Source organism: Thermobia domestica, chromosome 14 (assembly GCF_964235325.1).
Source record: "Thermobia domestica chromosome 14, izTheDome1.hap1.1, whole genome shotgun sequence".
Taxonomy (NCBI): domain Eukaryota; kingdom Metazoa; phylum Arthropoda; class Insecta; order Zygentoma; family Lepismatidae; genus Thermobia; species Thermobia domestica.
Window position 1 is genome coordinate 18,844,962 of NC_137467.1, and position 18,007 is coordinate 18,862,968.

Consider the following 18,007-nt stretch of genomic DNA (forward strand, 5'->3'; position numbering starts at 1 on the left):
CCCATGAATTTTGGAGAACAAAACGTGTAAAACTCCCTTCATTAAGCGGAAACTGTGTTACGCGGACAACGGAAAGAAAAATAAACATTTAACGGAAAATTCGGAGTTCCGGAATACAGCGTTTAGAAGATGTTTAGACATTCTGTGAGACATATACATTACACTGTCTGCGATAAAATGTTCGTTCTTTTGTTAAATATTTCTGGACAGTGTTGACCTTCCCCAACCACTACTCATATTCATCCCCACAAATTGTCCTTAATCCCCGCAACTTTATCAAAAATCATACGGAATGTCGGAAAGAAGAAAACGAGATAGAGGAAGATTAGGAATACGATATCGAGTTCCAAGAAGAGTGTAGAATAAATACATATCAAGATTCTCTCAGAAGTTTAAAGGAACTGCAAAAATTTGCCTTACGAAAAAATTCTGATTGACTTAGTATAATTTCTCAGGCTAAAGTGAATGCGGAAAGTCAAGCAGCCAAGCAGCAATGTACACAGAAAACCCTGCTTGGCTATTAGAAAAATAAAGAAAACGTGTACATAGCATATTTTGTATTCATTTTAATTTTTTTGGTATTTATTCGTAGAAGAAAGAAGTACTGTAATCGAACAATGTACGTACAGCAATATATTTACTCAGTATGCCCTTTTATAACATGTATTTTCTTTAAAAAAAAGAAAGGAAAGGTCTACCTCCACTAAGCGGAAACCTGACTTTAACGGAAATTTTTGCATGTCCCGCTCGATTCCGCTAAAGACAGGTTTCACTGTATATATATTTATTTGATTTTAAAACAAAGTCTTAACAATACAAATTCCAACTACATTTATAACATTCATACGCTTTCTCTATACCTATTCACAGGCCTTTGTCTTTGTAGTACCCTGAACAATTGATATTGAAGCGAGGTCCCATGATTCCAATTGGAGACACTCACTCCGATAAGCTTTTAAAGGGTTTGACTGAAAATATATACAGGGTGACCCATAATTGTGTATATGGTATTTGACTGGCTGTATTATTCTATTTGTAATTCTGGACAAAAAGTTTCGGTATGGCAACACTGTGTAGCTGAGAGTGGGGATAACGGTCACAGGACTTAGATAGAACCGTTATTGTATGCCAGTGCGAGACTGGCTGAACGAAACATTCCGGAACCGCTGGATCGGTCGACGTGAGTCTATGGAGTGGCCAGCTCGATCTCCAGGCTTGACTCACCTGACATTTTTTTATGGAGTGTCTTAAAAGACAAAGTGTATCAACACATACGCAATTTGGCCGAACTACGGGAAGCTATCACAGAAGAGCTCCACAGGATACAAGTACAAGTCTGTCAAGCTGCTTGTGACAACGTTGGTCTTCGTGTCCACGCAGGTATCAATTTGGATAATGCATTAGTGGATTATGCCATGGAGAACAGAGATTAAAATTCTTGTAAGGAAGGCATGAGAGTAATGTATTTATGTTCAAGTTATGTTGCTAGTTTCTTTACCGTAGTCTTTGAAAACCACATACATAATTATAGGCCAATCTGTATATATATATATCTTGCAAGATAAATTCGAGCACGATGTTTCTGTGGAACATTACATTACTCTTAAAGTTGGCAACACTAATGTGAAGGTAGCTTACAGCCAGGGCTATACCCACGAAGGGAGGAGGCAAATGGGTACCCGGCCCCCAAAACGACTTCCTGGCCCCCTAATTCGACTGTTAGATGTTTATTTAAACATGTTTAATAAAGCAAATGACAAGTGCTTACATAGAGCAAATAGAATGCTCCACGAGAAGAATAAAACTAAATGAATATATGTATAACCAAAAATTTAAATATTGTGAAAATTGTCCCTCTTTTCCCTTTTAGAAGCGGAATTGCCGAAAACGCTGCAACACATATTTATTCGTTTTTTATTATTTGCTTATATATCAAATTTCACGCCTTCCCCCCCCCCCCCCCCAACTTACGCAAATACTTACATTAAACGTTTTCTGAAGAAAGAATCGAAACTTTTAATTCTACAAATTGTCCCCTTTAGGAGTCGAAGTTTTGAAAAAGCTGAAACACGTTTTCGATTAATTGCAATTAAGAGTTTTTTATGTACTAGACTTCTTATTTCCAACTGAAACGAATACTAACTTTTTTTTTTTTTTTTGTATAAAGAATCGAAAATTTGAATTTCATACGAATTGTTTCTTTTCCCCATTAAAAGCTAAATTGTCGAAACATGTATTTTCTTATTTTTAGTTAAGAGTTTTAATATCGCATTCCACTCCTCTAACTTGAGTGTTGGCATTTATAAGACAGAAATTCCCCCTTTTTTCCTATTTAAGTTTTTTTTTTTTTTTTTTAAATGAATCACAAGTTCAGTTATTTTTAATAGGGAGCTTATACGCCAATGTGAGATGCTTCATTCTTGGAAAAACCTGAATCTCTAATGATAGTATATATCTATATCTATCTATCTATTTATATCTATATCTAGGGTGTTAATGAACTAGACCCACAAACTGTAAGAGGTGATTCCTTACATCAAAATAAGAGAAAAAGTTCATATGGACCTATGGCGAAAAGTGCATAGTTTCAGAGCTAGGGCTGTCCAAAGGCGCGAAAAAGCCAAATTTCAAAGGCCCTATTTTGAATTCCAAAAACTGTGGATGGTGGCTCTTATCAGCGTAAAGGAGGCCACGCATACACAATCTAAAAATGCATATTTCGTCAATTTTCAATAGGTGTACAGGGTATTCTTTACAGAGTGTAAGTCTCAGATATGCTCTCAATAGAATCTTCAGATATACCCTGATTTCAAGGAGGGTCCAAAGTAGGCAGGAGGTAAGCCTTGACAACAATGGACATCCAATCCTTCGGAGGAAAGTCGGAAGCGTTAGGAACTGGCAGATCCATGTTTTTTTTGTGATCGGAATAACGTGTGATGCGATGTATTTCTTCACGGTATATTTCACGTTTTCTTCATTTATAAGCGTGAAAGAAAACATTGCAGGATGCGTTTTCCCAAGTACGAGAGACCGTGCTGCTGACGATCCTTAACGCTTCCGACATCGCGCCAAAGGATTCCCTGTTCTCTGCTATAAAGCTTATCGTTTTCCTACTTTGGACTAATCATAAAGTCAGAGCATACCTCAAAATTCGGTTGATGATGACATGTCTGGGAATTTCACCTTGCATGGAATACTCTCTACACCCATTGAACATTAATGAAATATGCATTTTTCGATTGCACATGAGTGACTCCCTTTACGCTGATAAGGACCACCATCCACTGTTTCTCGAATTTGAAATAAGGTCTCTTGAAATTTGGTTTTTTCGCGATTATAGACAGTCCTAGCTCTGAAATTAAGCACTTTTCTCCACAAGTCCATATGAACTTTTTCTCTTATTTTGATGTGAGGAATCACCTCTTACAGTTTGTCAGTATAGCTCATTACACCCTGTATATATATATTGAAAAGAATGTTCCTGAATCTTATTACATAAGAACGAAGAAAACTAAGTTAAATTTTAATAATGGTAGCATTGAGAAGAATTGAGACTGTATTATCGGAAGTTTCATTCAAAAATTTAAATTTCAAATTTCAATTAGAAAAATTCTCACCAAAGTATCCATATAACAAATTCGACACACTCATTTCAATGACTAATTGTCATCGTCTTTTACGTGCGTTCCTTAAGAGATTACGCTGTTTGTAGAACTACAAAGTCTGAAAAAGTTTTCTTCATTGTAGACATAGTGTTAATGAATTTTGAATTACTACCTTTAAATTTGCTTAACATTTATTACTTCACTTTGTGTAAACCCATGGGGCATGATAATGGAGCAATAGGTCATAGGGTTAACTAACTAACTCTATGACCTATGGAACCCGGAAGTTCAATGCCGCGTTCACAAAAGCTCTCCACTGACTTCTATCCTTAGCCAATTGGATCCAGTTTCTACTTTGTAGATCATAGGGATATAAAATGGTAAAATCTAATTAGGTTGTGTTCTGTGAAGTAATGTTTTGACAGTCCACAAACCACAAATTTCGTGAAAATGAAATGAAATCTTTAAGTTTAACGTCCCACGTTTACGCCGGTTAGGCTAAAAGAAACGGTGATGATGAGAGATGAATAAAATGATGGAATGAAGAAAGTGGGAGGAAACGGGAGAACACCGGAAAAAACCCACGAGCACGATGTTTGCCCTCCACAAAGTCCACACGGCGCGAGCTGGGATCGAACCAGGGGCCCCAAGTACCGGAGATGAACGCTCTACTATTGAGCCACCGCACCCCCCACACAAATTTCGTGTTTCATTTATTTCGTATTTGATTGGTACATATAAGTTGGCTAGCATATCGTAATTAGAAGTTTTACTTAATGTTGGTAATGAATAAGTTCAGTGTATTCATACTTGACAGTGGCGTATTTAGAGGGGCTATCGGGCTCAAACGTGCCCCCCTTCCGAAATAAATTTGTTAGTTTTTCGCATTCCACGTACAACAATAATCCTTTTTACCATTTCTAAGAATTTCATTAACTTTCCATTTTCTTATACTCTTTGTTCAGAAATAATACTGTATTTGTAATATTCCATTCTATGTAAGAACTGCGTTGTTTTTTCCTTTCGTTCGTCCATTCTACTCTTCTGTTTCTTTTTCTTAGTTGTTACTTTATTTCGTTTGTCCTATTATACTTTCGACCGTTGTGACTTGTGATTCAAGTTGCCCGTCGACAGTAACACCAAAACTAAGAGGAGCTGATAAACGAAAGTGTGTTCCACACCAACTTGCATGGATATCAACGTAACGGAACTTCAATTATCATAGCAAAGGAATATTTACATCATTTAGTTATAAAGAAAGGCAAATGTTGGATTAAAGAAAATCAAGAGGGGGGGGGGAGAATAAGTAGCCCGGGAAATTAGGTAGGCCAAGAAGATACTTCCTTTTTCTTCTATGAACAGAATAAAAGGTTAGATTCATAAGTTTTTGTATCATATCACATATCAGGCTGCAATTCTTGCCATTAAAACTTCAATTTATGCATAAATTAAAATATATTTAATTCTCAAACTCAAGTGGGCAATTGCCCTCGCTGCTTCCCCGTGCTTTGCATAGCCCCCTCCCCCCGAAACAAAATTCTAAATACGCCAGTGATACTTGGAGTGACTGAGGATAAGTCCAGAAGTGGTCCTTAAAATCATTTTCCTGTAAAATACATTAGCACTTTACGATAGGGCACTTTAAAAACATTATTTATTAGTGTGTTGACAAGTATTTTCGACACAATATCTTAACATTTTACTTGTGTAAGTAACTGATTTATTAATATTGTAAAACTTTGTGTAGTTTTGTCTCATATATAAGGAAGAGGTAGAGCTGTTAATAAAAAGAGCGTCCGGAATCGACTCCCACTACCAGTTTATTATAAAAAGTTCCTCTATAAAAGTATTTTTACAGAATACTATACATATTGATTTCTCTATAATCAGGGTGAGTATAGGTGGTCTTTGACCGTACGGTCGCAGACAGGATCTCCAACAGAGCCCCGTAGCAGGCTAAGAGGAGTGGAATTAAGGAACCAATGCTCCGTAGCACTCAGAGGCGGGTTAAGTGGCCAACAGAGCCCCGTAGCAGGCTAAGCGGCTGGGGTTAGGATTTCCAGACAGAGCCCCGTAGCAGGCTAAGCCAGGAGATAGGATAGGCGTAGTCCCGTAGCAGACTAGAGGCCTGGGGTTAGGTTACTCCAAGAGTCCCGTAGCAGACTAAAGGAGGGTCACCAGAAAACTGCTACTGAGCTGGATTCTTCTGTCCAATTTATAGCGTCCCTTGGGTGGCGGTGGCGCTGCTGCTTCAATTTTCGTTTTGTGGTCCGTGGGAGGGGCTAAACGTCGTCTGCAGGTGATTGCACGTCCCCCTGGTGGAAGTTCCTCTTGATGAAGCACGAGGTGGTGTTTATAAACACTTGATGCGTGGATTTGTTTGTAAACACTTCACATGGGATATTACAATATAATGTATACATGTAATGTAAGACAAATTAATGTGTTCGGGTCCCAATATGTGGAAATAAGATTAACTTGTAAATCAAAGTACATTTTTTCGTTTATTCAAATGATCCCAGACTTTTAACCAGATTACATTAATAGAAGTTCTCTATTCACTTTCGATCAATATTTTATATCTATATCGGACATTATTGAAATTCAAAATCTTACTTATAATGATGTTTATGAATGAATGGATCATATATCCGTCCAGAGCCGGAAACTTTTGTATTACTGGAATAAATAACGTCGTTTCTAATTTGGCAGAGCTACATTAATGCTTATGACTTTTTAATAAATAATATTTATTAAAAAAGTATATCATAAGGGTCACCGTAGTTTAGTGGTTAGATTGTCGGACTCACGTCCGCGTGGTCCCGGGTTCGATTCCCGGGCGTTGCTTCCCAAGATTTGGCGTCCACCGAGCCTCGTGAGGCAAACTTGTAACTTCGTTGCTATTCATTTAAAATACATCATACCATGACCATAGTATCCAACTCTAAGGTACTTCCGATGTGCATTGCCTTGTCCATCTCCATTGTGCTGTATGTGTGATAGAGGCTTCCAAACTTTGGATATTTGTAATATCATAACATCCTTAGTTTGCAACACTGAATAATAAATGTGGTGTTTTAAAGTTTTCGTTTAACATGATTTGAAATATGTCATAATCTCACGTAGTGCCATTTGAAAAAAATATAACTTTATACTGGGTTGGCAACACTGTTCATTGGGCGGTAGTGTTTAATATGTCAAACGATGTCCCTCTCCTTATAGTTACACTTTTCTCTCTCTTCTAGTTTCTCCGTTTCCAAATTCAGCCCCCATTAGTACTCTTAAGGGGAGATGATGATATGTAAAAATAATTGAAAATGACCGATATTAGTGTCGAATTCATAGTTTTTGAGGTTCCTGAGTTGATTGGTGACATTTTGGTGCCTTTTATGTTCAAAATGAAACATATTCTCCCCGTGCAAAGAATGGGCATTCTGCTAGTATTACGATAAAAGCAAAATAATAATAGTATGATAAAAACAAAATAATAAAGAAAAAACGAAGCTTCAGAATTTAATATAACAGTATATCTGTAGAAGAGTGCCATTATATGGATTTTTAGGTCTGTGACAAAGAAACCGTTGGATAACTCATTGTGTAGGTCGATCTACATGAAAGAAATGGATGTTATGTGTTCATCTGGAAACAATTCAAAAATATAGTTCTGGGAGTTGTGTTTCATGTCTGATATGAAAATTTGAACAAATACTAAGATTAGTGATTTTGAAACGAGTGTCAGACACAATTAATTTTCCAGTATTTTTAAAATCTCGTGTTTTCCAAAGAGCGTATGTGAGGTACTCAGAAGCGTATTGTGGCAAGAAAGAAGTTCAAAAACTGAATCAGTAAAATCAGAATTCAGTAAAATCAGTTTTACTTACTTACTTTTACTTTCTGTTACTTCTCCGGTAATAAATTACATATCATTGTACGATATACACTATTGATAAGATCATAAAAATGCAATATCGACTTGCCTATTTATTTATGAAATATACAGCAATAACTAACTCACCTGTACAAATTCTGGTTGAATGGTAACTTGTGTTATACCCTGTTCGTGGAAAAACTCAGTCACTTCGTCTGCTATCCTATTGTATACCTACAAGAAAGAAAGAAAGAAAAAAAACTACTTAATTCTGCATTCGTTACTACCTTTCCTTCAATATTACAAGTTCTTTATAGTTCAATAAAATGTTAATCTGCAGAATAATATTTACAAATTCAATCAAGATGAAAATACAAAGGTCGTTCAAGGTTGACCGGGACTTTTATTTCTTTAGAGGAAACAGATAGCACAAGAAGCACCAAACTATGTCAGCTTTTCAAAATATTCTCCGTGTGTGTCGAGGCACCGTTGCCATCGTTGTGACAGCTCCCTGATTTCCTTTGGCATAGAAAGAACTTGGTTGTTTTTATAGCCACTGGAGGACATCGTTCCGCAGTGCTTCATCTGTCGTGAATTTCTTACCTCCCAGATGTCTTTATGGAGTGGAAACAAATTATAAATCACTGGTGGCTACATCTGGACTGTAGGGGGGGATGGGGCAGGAACTTTCCAGCGCATTTCGGCCAGAGTTGTTGTTGTCACATTGGCCGTGTAAGGGCGGGCATTGTCATGGTGAAGAATGATATTTCCAGACAACATCCCAGGTCTTTTCTTGCGAATGGAGTTTCGTACAGTAGCACTCAACAAAGTGGAATAATACCGGCATTAATTGTGTTCCTTTGTCCAGAAAATCCACATGGATAACACTCTTCATGTCCCAGAAGACACTTGTCATGATCTTTCCAGCTCCGTCCTTCGCGAAACTGTTCACACCATTCGTACACTCTTGTCCGTGACATCGTTTCTTCAACATACTGTGCTTGCAATCTTCCTGAAAATCTCAGCTGGTTTAACTTTCTCCTTCACGAGAAATTTGATTGCACACCGCTGCTCCACAGCCACAGACACACTGCTTGCCGCCATGTTTGCTGCAACTGCTGCGCATGCGCCAAATACGTCATGCCGGGCGCTAGTTACTCTAGAAGGAATACATTATGTCACCCGCAAGTTTCATCATGGTGCGGCTATTCATCGATTATTTACGTACAAAAATCCCGATCAACCTTGAACGACCCTTGTATTTGTAAATATTGAATAAGCTATACACTCATAAAGTAAGAGTTACAAATTAAGAGAAGAAAACTTACTTAGTTCTAATTTTTGTATCATACAAAAATGACCACATTACATTAGTTTGCTATGGACGCTATAGCAGTGGTGCCCACCCCCCTTATGTCCATGACGCACCCCCCCAATTGTCTACCCGTAAGTGTTCTTCCATGAAAAAATCTTTTCGCTTAATTTTTAAACTCCCTGAAACATATTTATACAGATTTTTACCCCTCCCCCCAAATATTTCAATGACGCACTTTGCGTCATAGCCCCCCCCTTGTGGACACCCCTGGCTATAGGATACATAGCTATAATTAAATAACAAGCATCGCCTTGTATTCAAAAAATGATTAATTCTTCTTTATATAATTTCGGCTCTCTCTGGAGCCTTCTTTAGTAACGTTACCTCTAGTTGTTGTTCTTTCCTTACATATATTCATCTCGGAAAGGATTTTCCTAAAATATTTGAAGGACATAGAATCATCCAAAAATCCTACTAAGTTTATAGTATCACTTTCTATTATTTCTATAAATGAGGTACAATGTGCGAATTGACGAAGGGGGAGTGAGATACCAGAAATTTCTACTTTCAAAACTTTATGCCTCCTGAAGAAGAAAATTTTCATCCCTGGCAGGGATAATTATTTCCCTCTAGACTTTTATCGAATGGTCATGAAGACAGAAACAAAGAAAAACTAAAGATTCTGTGAAGCCACACTAAAGAAAGCATTTTTATCTTCACCAGATCACACTAAATGAGCTTTTCCAGGTCATATTGAAAATAGCTAGAAAAAATCATGCCCGTCGAATTAATTTTCTGATTATTAAGACCTATTGAAGTCGCTTTCTCCTAAACGAAAGCTTTTTCAAAAACCAAATTTCATTAACATTCTTAGGGCCCCGTTCTATGATGTGTCACCTCACAATTTTTCTAGACACGCCATTGAACAAATTTTCAGAAAGTTGAAAAATATCTAGACTGTTTACTGGTACTTAAAAAAGGTTTTCACCGAAGCTTATTAAAATTCTCAGAACCACTTTTAAGATCTAAACGATGCTATTCCGATTTGTTTCTTAATATAGCAATTGATGAATTTTCATAAAAATCCTTCTTCTCTTCCAGAGACGGTTTCTAGAAAGATTTATTAAGAAAAGTGTTTAGACATTTTTGAGTTAAAGTTTACAAGCAAGCACAAGAATTGCTTGAATAAAAGTATTAATATGTATACAATATAGTGTGTGTGTGTGTGTGTGTAATGGCGTATATGGGTAAAATTCATCCTCCTCCCTCCTGAAGAAAAAAATCAATACGCACACAGTGAGAGAGTGATCGAATCTACAAATTATATTATAAATTTAAAGGTTTTCAGATGATCCTGTGTTCTTGAAATGTTTCAGGAAAATCTTCGAAGATGACTCTGTACGGAAAGAAGAGCAACTAGAGATAACGTAACTAAAGACGGTTCCAGAGAGCGCCGAAATTACAGAAAGAAGAAGTAATCATTTTTTGGATACAAGGCGATTACCTTTTTATTTAACATTAGAATAGTTTTCTTCCCTTAGTTTGTAACAACAAAATTTGTTAACCTTTTTACTCGCATGACTTCGATCAAATGCTGCCACTGCCTAAAACGATTCTGGAAATCTGTTTAGAATAGTAACAGACAAGTAAGGAACATTTTGAGTTAATATACGAGGAGATATCGTAAAGTTTTAATTATCACCAGGAAATTAAGATATGATGATGAACCTTTGTCAGTGTCATGTTTGATTCTTATGTGCATGATATTACGGAAATTAACTCCTATTGATTTTTTTTTTTTTTTTTTTTACAGGGTGTGCCAAAAGTGACCAAAGTGCAAGATGGATAGAGCAAGCAAGCATTGCGTGTTCTTTCCCAAAAGATGCTGACGCTGTTAGAAGAGGATGGAGAGGATTTTTCGGGCGCCTACTATCCATGGATGAAATGTGGATATATCAATATGATCCGGAGACCAAAATCATGAGCATGCAATGGAAACATGCTGATTCCCCCTCCCAAAAAGGCAAAGGTGCAAAAGTCAGGAGGAAAGCCATGCTATCCGTTTTTTGAGATTCTCGTGGAGTAATCCTCACAGATCATCCTGCAGAAATATAAAAGGCCACTGGGAAGTACTGCAGCAATTTCCTGGACAAATTGCGTGATGCTCTGGAAACGAAACGCCACGGTATGCTCTCAAAAGGCATTCTTCTCCTAGATGACAATGCACCAACTCATTCATCTGAAGTTGCAAGGACGTGTGACTTCCAGGTATTGCAGCATCCGCCTTATTCTCCCGACCTCGCAACCAGTGACTTTTCCTTGTTTCCCCAAATGAAGAATCCGTTGCGTGGTGGCCATTTTGACAACAGAAATGACGTCATTCATGAGGTGGAAGAGTGGTTTAAAGCACAATGTGCAAACCTCTACAGTGACGGCATTCATAAAGTGAAGGAACGTGGGAGAAATATGGGTGGTGACTACATAGGGAGGGGTTAACAACTACAAATCATAATAATCCCTGTATCCTGATTTTTTACTATGATAATTAAAACTTTACGATACCCCCTCGAACTATTACCAAATCTTTCTAAGACTCGGGTTTTCTGTATACACTCTAACAACACTAATGCTATCAAGAATTAACGGGTAATGAATGTAAACAATTCTTTACGTTACCTTTGAATCCAAAAATATAATATGAACAGTAGAAAATATTTTTGTTGGCGTTAGTTGCCATATATGGACATCGTGAACATTAATAATGGTTGGATGGAAGGCTTCCATTAATTGAGTCTTCAACGAATCAACGTTTATATGATCTGGAATTGTCTGAAGAAGAATTAAACCTGATTCCTTCACTGAAAGAAAAAAGTAAAAAATTGAATCATTATAGCTACATTATTACAAATCCAAACTTTGCGTACATTTTGACTTCATTAAATAGAAATAAATATATTATGCACAATTTGTTCTATATACAGAGTTGCTAGGGATTTTTCAAATCAATTTTCTCTGACAATTCTAGGTTTTCCAGGCAAGATCTATTATTTTTCAGACATAATTCCTTCCTCCAAAGAAGAATGAATGGAAAGCTCTCTACAACATCCACTTACTGCCTTCCATTCACTTTTTTCCCCTTTTGTAAATACATACTTAACAAGATTTAAATCTTTGATATATCTCTTTTATTACAATAAAATTACAGTATCGTACTTATGATTGCAATCTACATAAATAATTTCTGTTATGGAATTTCACACTAAACAAATTACTAATGCATGTTTTCTTAATTTCCACAGTTCTCTATCTTAGAGATGCTTTCAAGGTCTCAATTTCATTTTCCAAATTTTACATTCAACGGAAGTCTAATAAAAGTGTTGCTTCCTTTTTAATCTACAATGGTAATCTGATCAGCTATACGCTTATTTTCCTTTTTCTTTAATTCGTTTGCAGTGGTTTTCGTCCTTCTTCTTTGCATGGCTTCTTCAAAACGTGCATATGATCCACGTACGTACTGAAGCATTTTGTTTTGTCTATATAAATACCAAGGGACCCTCCAGCACATTCTATAGTATCATGAACAACTCGTAAACTCACCGAAGATTCTTCATAGAGAAATCCTTCTCAACGGAAGTATTTCCATGGGAAAGGACAAGTAACATTGTAATTATGTCCCACAAATAAATTAATTAACAATTATCAAGTAGATTGCAATAAAAGACATTTAACGTATCTGTATATACATTAAATGATTCGAATTCCTTCTTCTCTTTTATTGCTGAAACACGTAATTTGGAAAATTGATGTTTTATTTATTGAGCTGAGCGAAGCGAAGCTCTTATACTCGGGTTAGCCGTTTGGTTGTCCGCGAACTCCTCCTAGACCGTTTGGCCGATCTCAACCAAACTTAGCACGCTGATAGAGTATGTCGTGCTGAGTGACAACATATGTCGAAATCAAAAATCCGATGTACCATCGAGGAATAATCACCGAAAAACGCTTCCTCCTAGACCGTTTGGCCGATCTCAACCAAACTTAGCACGCTGATAGAGTATGTCGTGCTGAGTGACAACATATGTCGAAATCAAAAATCCGATGTACCATCGAGGAATAATCACCGAAAAACGCTTCCTCCTAGACCGTTTGGCCGATCTCAACCAAACTTAGCACGCTGATAGAGTATGTCGTGCTGAGTGACAACATAGGTCGAAATCAAAAATCCGATGTAACATCGAGGAATAATCACCGAAAAACGCTTGCATAGACTTAACATGGGGAAAAAGTTTTCACGCGATTTTTTTGTCAACAATTAAAAATGGCATTTATTATTGCATAATGGCCAGGAATGATTACGTAGTTTAAGCTCGCTCAGCTCATTTCATTGCAATCGGGTACATCCATTGCATTCCTAGTTTATTTATTTATTTTTTCAGCTTTGGCATCGGCTTTACAACTATATTCTTGTTATGGAGTTACTCAAGAACATTATACATGGTCCCTTCGCTTACACTTTGGTTAGTACAAATTTTATTTAGAATAAGATATGACAGATTTCGCACTATTTTGTGTTTTAATGGGCATTTTTCAACCATTTTTGAAGTTTTTTTTAAAAAATTAATGTCATCAGTATACAAAATTCCCTGACTTTTCCAGGATTTCCCTGACATTTCCAGGTTTTTCAGAGTTTTCAGGTCGGTGACAAGCCTGTATATATGCACTATTTTATGCACAGTTTAGCTTATATATAAAAAGAAGTAAAAAGATCTGAACTTACTTTGATTGTTTAAGATCTTTATTTCATGCAAAAATGTCGAATTGTCCTCGATTTGTATTGAGATAATATATGTATAGTAAATTATCGGACATATCTGTTTCAAAACAAAAATACGTATTTTGTTGTCCATTTGATAGTTCGCATGTTTTATGATCAATGTTACAAAAGTTGTAGTTAAGTGTACTGTTGAAGTTACTAGCTTGAGTTATTGTTTAGTAACGGGTAAAGTTTCTGAGCAAAGGGCTTGGAATATGTAATATGGTTAAATGTTATAGATTATCTACATAGTCATAAACCGTGCATCATGTTTGTTTACATTGCGCGTGCCGCTTCCAGCGGTCAACGATTGAACTAACTGAAGCAGGCAATGTGAACTTCTAATAAAAACTTTATATTATGGCAATGTTTTCAACATGGAATCAGTAATATTATAATTTTTATAGGGTATTAAAAAGTATTTAGTTATTTTTTCACCCACCCGGTATATAAACAATAAAACTCCGTTACAATTTGTTATACGAGGGTCGTTCCGAAATTAATGCCTCCTATTTTTTGTGTTGACTTTGTATGTTTGTGCCAGATGTCGTTGGTGTAGTGCTAATGCTTGAAGCTTCCTCTTTTATTTGCAGCTGGTTTCGTTGTTCGGCGGTAGTTGGCGCCAGCATAGGAGTGTTCCAAAGTGGAGCCTGATATGGACGTGCGTATAAAACAACGATGTGTGATTGAATCCCTCACTGCTGAAGGAATTGCGCCGATTGAAATCCATAGACGGTTGGTAAAGGTTTATGGAGACGATACAATAGACGTGAGCAATGTGAGGCGATGGGAAGGGCATTTTCAAGGTGGTGAATAGGGTGTTCATGAGAAGCTACACAGTTGTCATCCCTCGCAATGAAGAGCGTCTTGATCAACTCATTCGTGCTGATCGCCGGATAACGACCAGAGAATTGTGTACAAAGCTGAATGTGGCGAACATTTTCAAGATTCGAAAGCTGTTGTCAAAGTTGTAAGGAAGTGATTAGCCTCAGCTCGTTCCGATTTTTACAAGCGCGGCATGCAGGCTCTGCTTCATCGTTGGCAAAAGTGCACAACGAATGGTGGGAACTATGTAGGGAAATGACAGTCTGGAGCTGAAATATTGCTCTGTTTAGCTGTGCTGTTGTTATTTATGTGCCTCCATTAGTTTCCATGAAAAGAAAATAGTTGGCATTACTTTCGGAACGATCCTCATATTTTGTTTTTTTTTTTTTTATTTACGCAATATTTTCGTTTTTTACTTCCCACAATTGATAGGTTCACAATTTGATAGGTTTTGTGCTTTTTATTTATGAAATACTTTTATTTTAATTTTTATTTTTATTTTATTTTATTTATTTATTTATTTTTATTTTTTATTTATTATTTATTTATTTATTTATTTATTTATTTATTTATTTTACCTCCGCTACAATTTGTTAACAAAAGCCAAACATATTTCAAAGCAATTTTATTTTCCAGGTAATTTATTTTGTGTTAATTATAAGCGTAACTTCCACTTGTGCGATGTTTATTTTTATATTTCCACATATGCTGTATTTATAATTGTTCCGTAACGATCCGCAGTTTTCTGGATTTTAATTTCGCCTGGCTTCTTGCGTATTTCATTTTCGCGAGTGGTGTGGCAGAATCAAACCGAAACACTTCGGCATTACTAATGTTATTTTGCCAACATACAGTACAGAATCCAAGCCTTCCGAATGGCTCTAGAAAAAGCTTTAGATGCATCTAATTATGTTGTAAGTTTATTTCCTACTTTTTTAAGTCTTTTAACCCTACGTACCCTAAGGTGGATTAAAAATTATTCACACTTTTGTTAGGATAAGAATTTTTATGGATGTTTCTTTAGTATCGTGTCATAACTCGGGTTTTATATCAAAAATAATATAAATTTTATTTTCTATCATTCAATACTTTTAATTTCTAGAAAATAACCCATTTTTTTAAAAAAAAAAATCCCCTCCCTTGGAGCCTGATATGGATACATAAAGTACCCTCCCTTGGTGTAACGTATTATTATAATGTGCATGAGGTTATATCCAGTTAAAGTTGAAGATTCTAGCGTCGCTACGGGTACAGCTGACGCATAACATCGTACACCTAAACGGAAAAGACCAGCTGGTTTCAGAGTGATGTGATATTAAAAGTGGAATTATACGTACACCAAAGGGTTACACGTAACACCGCACACCAAAGGAGGGTTAAAAATGTCTACCACATAAATCATTATTTTCTGTTCCAGAAAATGTAATATTCTTCCCTACTAAAACAACTGAAGGCACAAAATAGAGAATATTACATTTTCTGGAACAGAAAATAATGATTTATGTGGTAGACATTTTTAACCCTCCTTTGGTGTGCGGTGTTACGTGTAACCCTTTGGTGTACGTAGGGTTAAAGTAAAACTCTTACAGTAACAAGAGAATACATTACAGTGCAATAAAATACCTAGATAATCTTAATGAAGTTAAAAAATAGTAAATTGAATACTTACTGTACGGGTAACTAAATGCCAATAATGAAACTGCCGACAAAATAGAAATGGCTGGATCTACATATTTTGCTACTTGTTCGTCGGTAAAATAAACTATCAGTCCACATATGATAACTAGAACACAGCCTATAACACAGAAGATAATTGAAAAGAAATAAATAATTAAATAACCAATTTTAACCAAACAGATTCTCAATACAATAGTAAATTGCATGTATATCTTGTTCAAAACAGCTGTAATTCTCAAAATTTTCTCTAAAATGTTTGTTTTTAGATGGTTTAACAGAAAGGTACGGGGAAAATGGCTTCCGGAAATCTCAAAATTTTCAGATATTGTTATAAAACCGTTTTATACTGAGAATATTAACAATAAAAAGTATGTTTAGGCCAGATCTAAGTACTCACTGTAAACGTAACATCCTAGCACACTTAACCTCAAACTTAAAAGAATCAGTTGATTGGCCTAAGCCCTTCGGGACTTCGTGAAAGAAGTCTATTGTGGTTTAAGATGTATTCTTCTTTCTGACAAAGTTTGGTCGCGGACCTCGGTGGCTCAGTGATTGAGCGCTCACCTCTGGCGCGTGATGTCCCTGGTTCCTCCCAGTTTCCGCCAAGTGGGTTTTGTGGTAGACAAACACCGTGTGCGTAGTTTTTCTCGGTGTCTTCCCGTTTCCTTCCACTTTCATCGATTCACCATTATCATCCATCCCTTCATCACCATCTCCATTAGCGTCAGTGCATAATCGTAAGACGTTAAACTTAAAAAAATAATCGCAGAATAGTGTATGGATAAACTTCGTTTGCTAAATAAATATTTTTAAAAAATCCAAAGCACCTGACGTAATGGCCTATTTTGAGGATCAAAGCCGCTCCAACGCCATCTGTCAGCGATTGTCTGAACTACGTTCAGCCTAGCGACGAGCACGTGGTGTATCGGGAACTTTCTAGACCTGGTGACCGTCACGTCTTTCATTCATGTGACTCCCCAGTTTGCCTCACGACGCTGTGTGTCGATGCCGAAAATTGGAAAGCACCGGCTGGGAATCGCTCCCGGGACCACGCAGACGTAAGTCAAACGTTCTAACCACTAGGCTACAGCCCTGCTAAATAAAAATAGACGAACAAAATAAGTGCATTCATTACGTATTCAAAGAAATATTAATGAAATAAAATATTCAGTTAATAAATTGCTTTTCTATCCTTTAGGCTAAAGAAGGCGGATAATTAATGAAAGGGAATGATTATAAAAGAATTAATGGAATGATAGTGTGGGAGGAAACAGGAGAACCCCAAGAAAACCTACAGACACGATCCTGTCTACCACAAATTCATATGACATGGCATAAAGAAATATTAATAGTAGATTAACAATTTGTTTCTGTTCTGTTCATGAAATACAAACATAGAAAATAAATAAATAAATGTTCTCTACATACCTGTGATATTCAGACAACCTTAAGTTGAATATTCAAATACTCCTAGGAATATTTCTTTAAAACACAAATAATTTTAGTTTAAGCAACTGAGTCTTAGTGTTTCCAAGAACATAACAACCAATTAAATTGGTGCTTTTGCTTACAGGTTAAAAGTACTTAGTTAAAGTGAGATTTACAACTGTTTTGAACGTTAATTTGCACAGTAGGTAGCAAAAATTCTGTTAATTAATAATTTACTCATTTATCAAACGAATTCAATTTTCATTCTGCTTATATCGTAAACAAATACAAGAATTTTTCTTCCTTTTTCTTAAAAAAAAGAGTAAAGTTCTGTTAATTTTATAGCCTTTCTTCGTCTTCTTCTTCTTTTCTATTATTATTATTATTATTATTATTATTATTATTATTATTATTATTATTATTATTATTATTATTATTATTATTATTATTATTATTACTATATTTATTTTTTACTATTG

At 36.1% G+C, this 18,007-nt stretch overlaps 1 protein-coding gene across 6 annotated transcripts in view; it reads right to left on the bottom strand.

Moving 5' to 3' along the window:
• The window catches only part of ZnT77C (Zinc transporter 77C), a 389,840-nt gene that overhangs the window by 15,873 nt on the left and 355,960 nt on the right, over nucleotides 1–18,007 (bottom strand). For all 6 annotated transcript variants that reach the window (XM_081737767.1, XM_081737765.1, XM_081737766.1 and 3 more), the window contains 3 exons: nucleotides 16,093–16,218; nucleotides 11,465–11,646; nucleotides 7,621–7,707 (listed from right to left, as the gene is read on the bottom strand). In XM_081737767.1, the coding sequence (XP_081593893.1) occupies nucleotides 7,621–7,707; nucleotides 11,465–11,646; nucleotides 16,093–16,218 (395 nt within the window). The remainder of the gene's footprint in view (nucleotides 1–7,620; nucleotides 7,708–11,464; nucleotides 11,647–16,092; nucleotides 16,219–18,007) is intronic.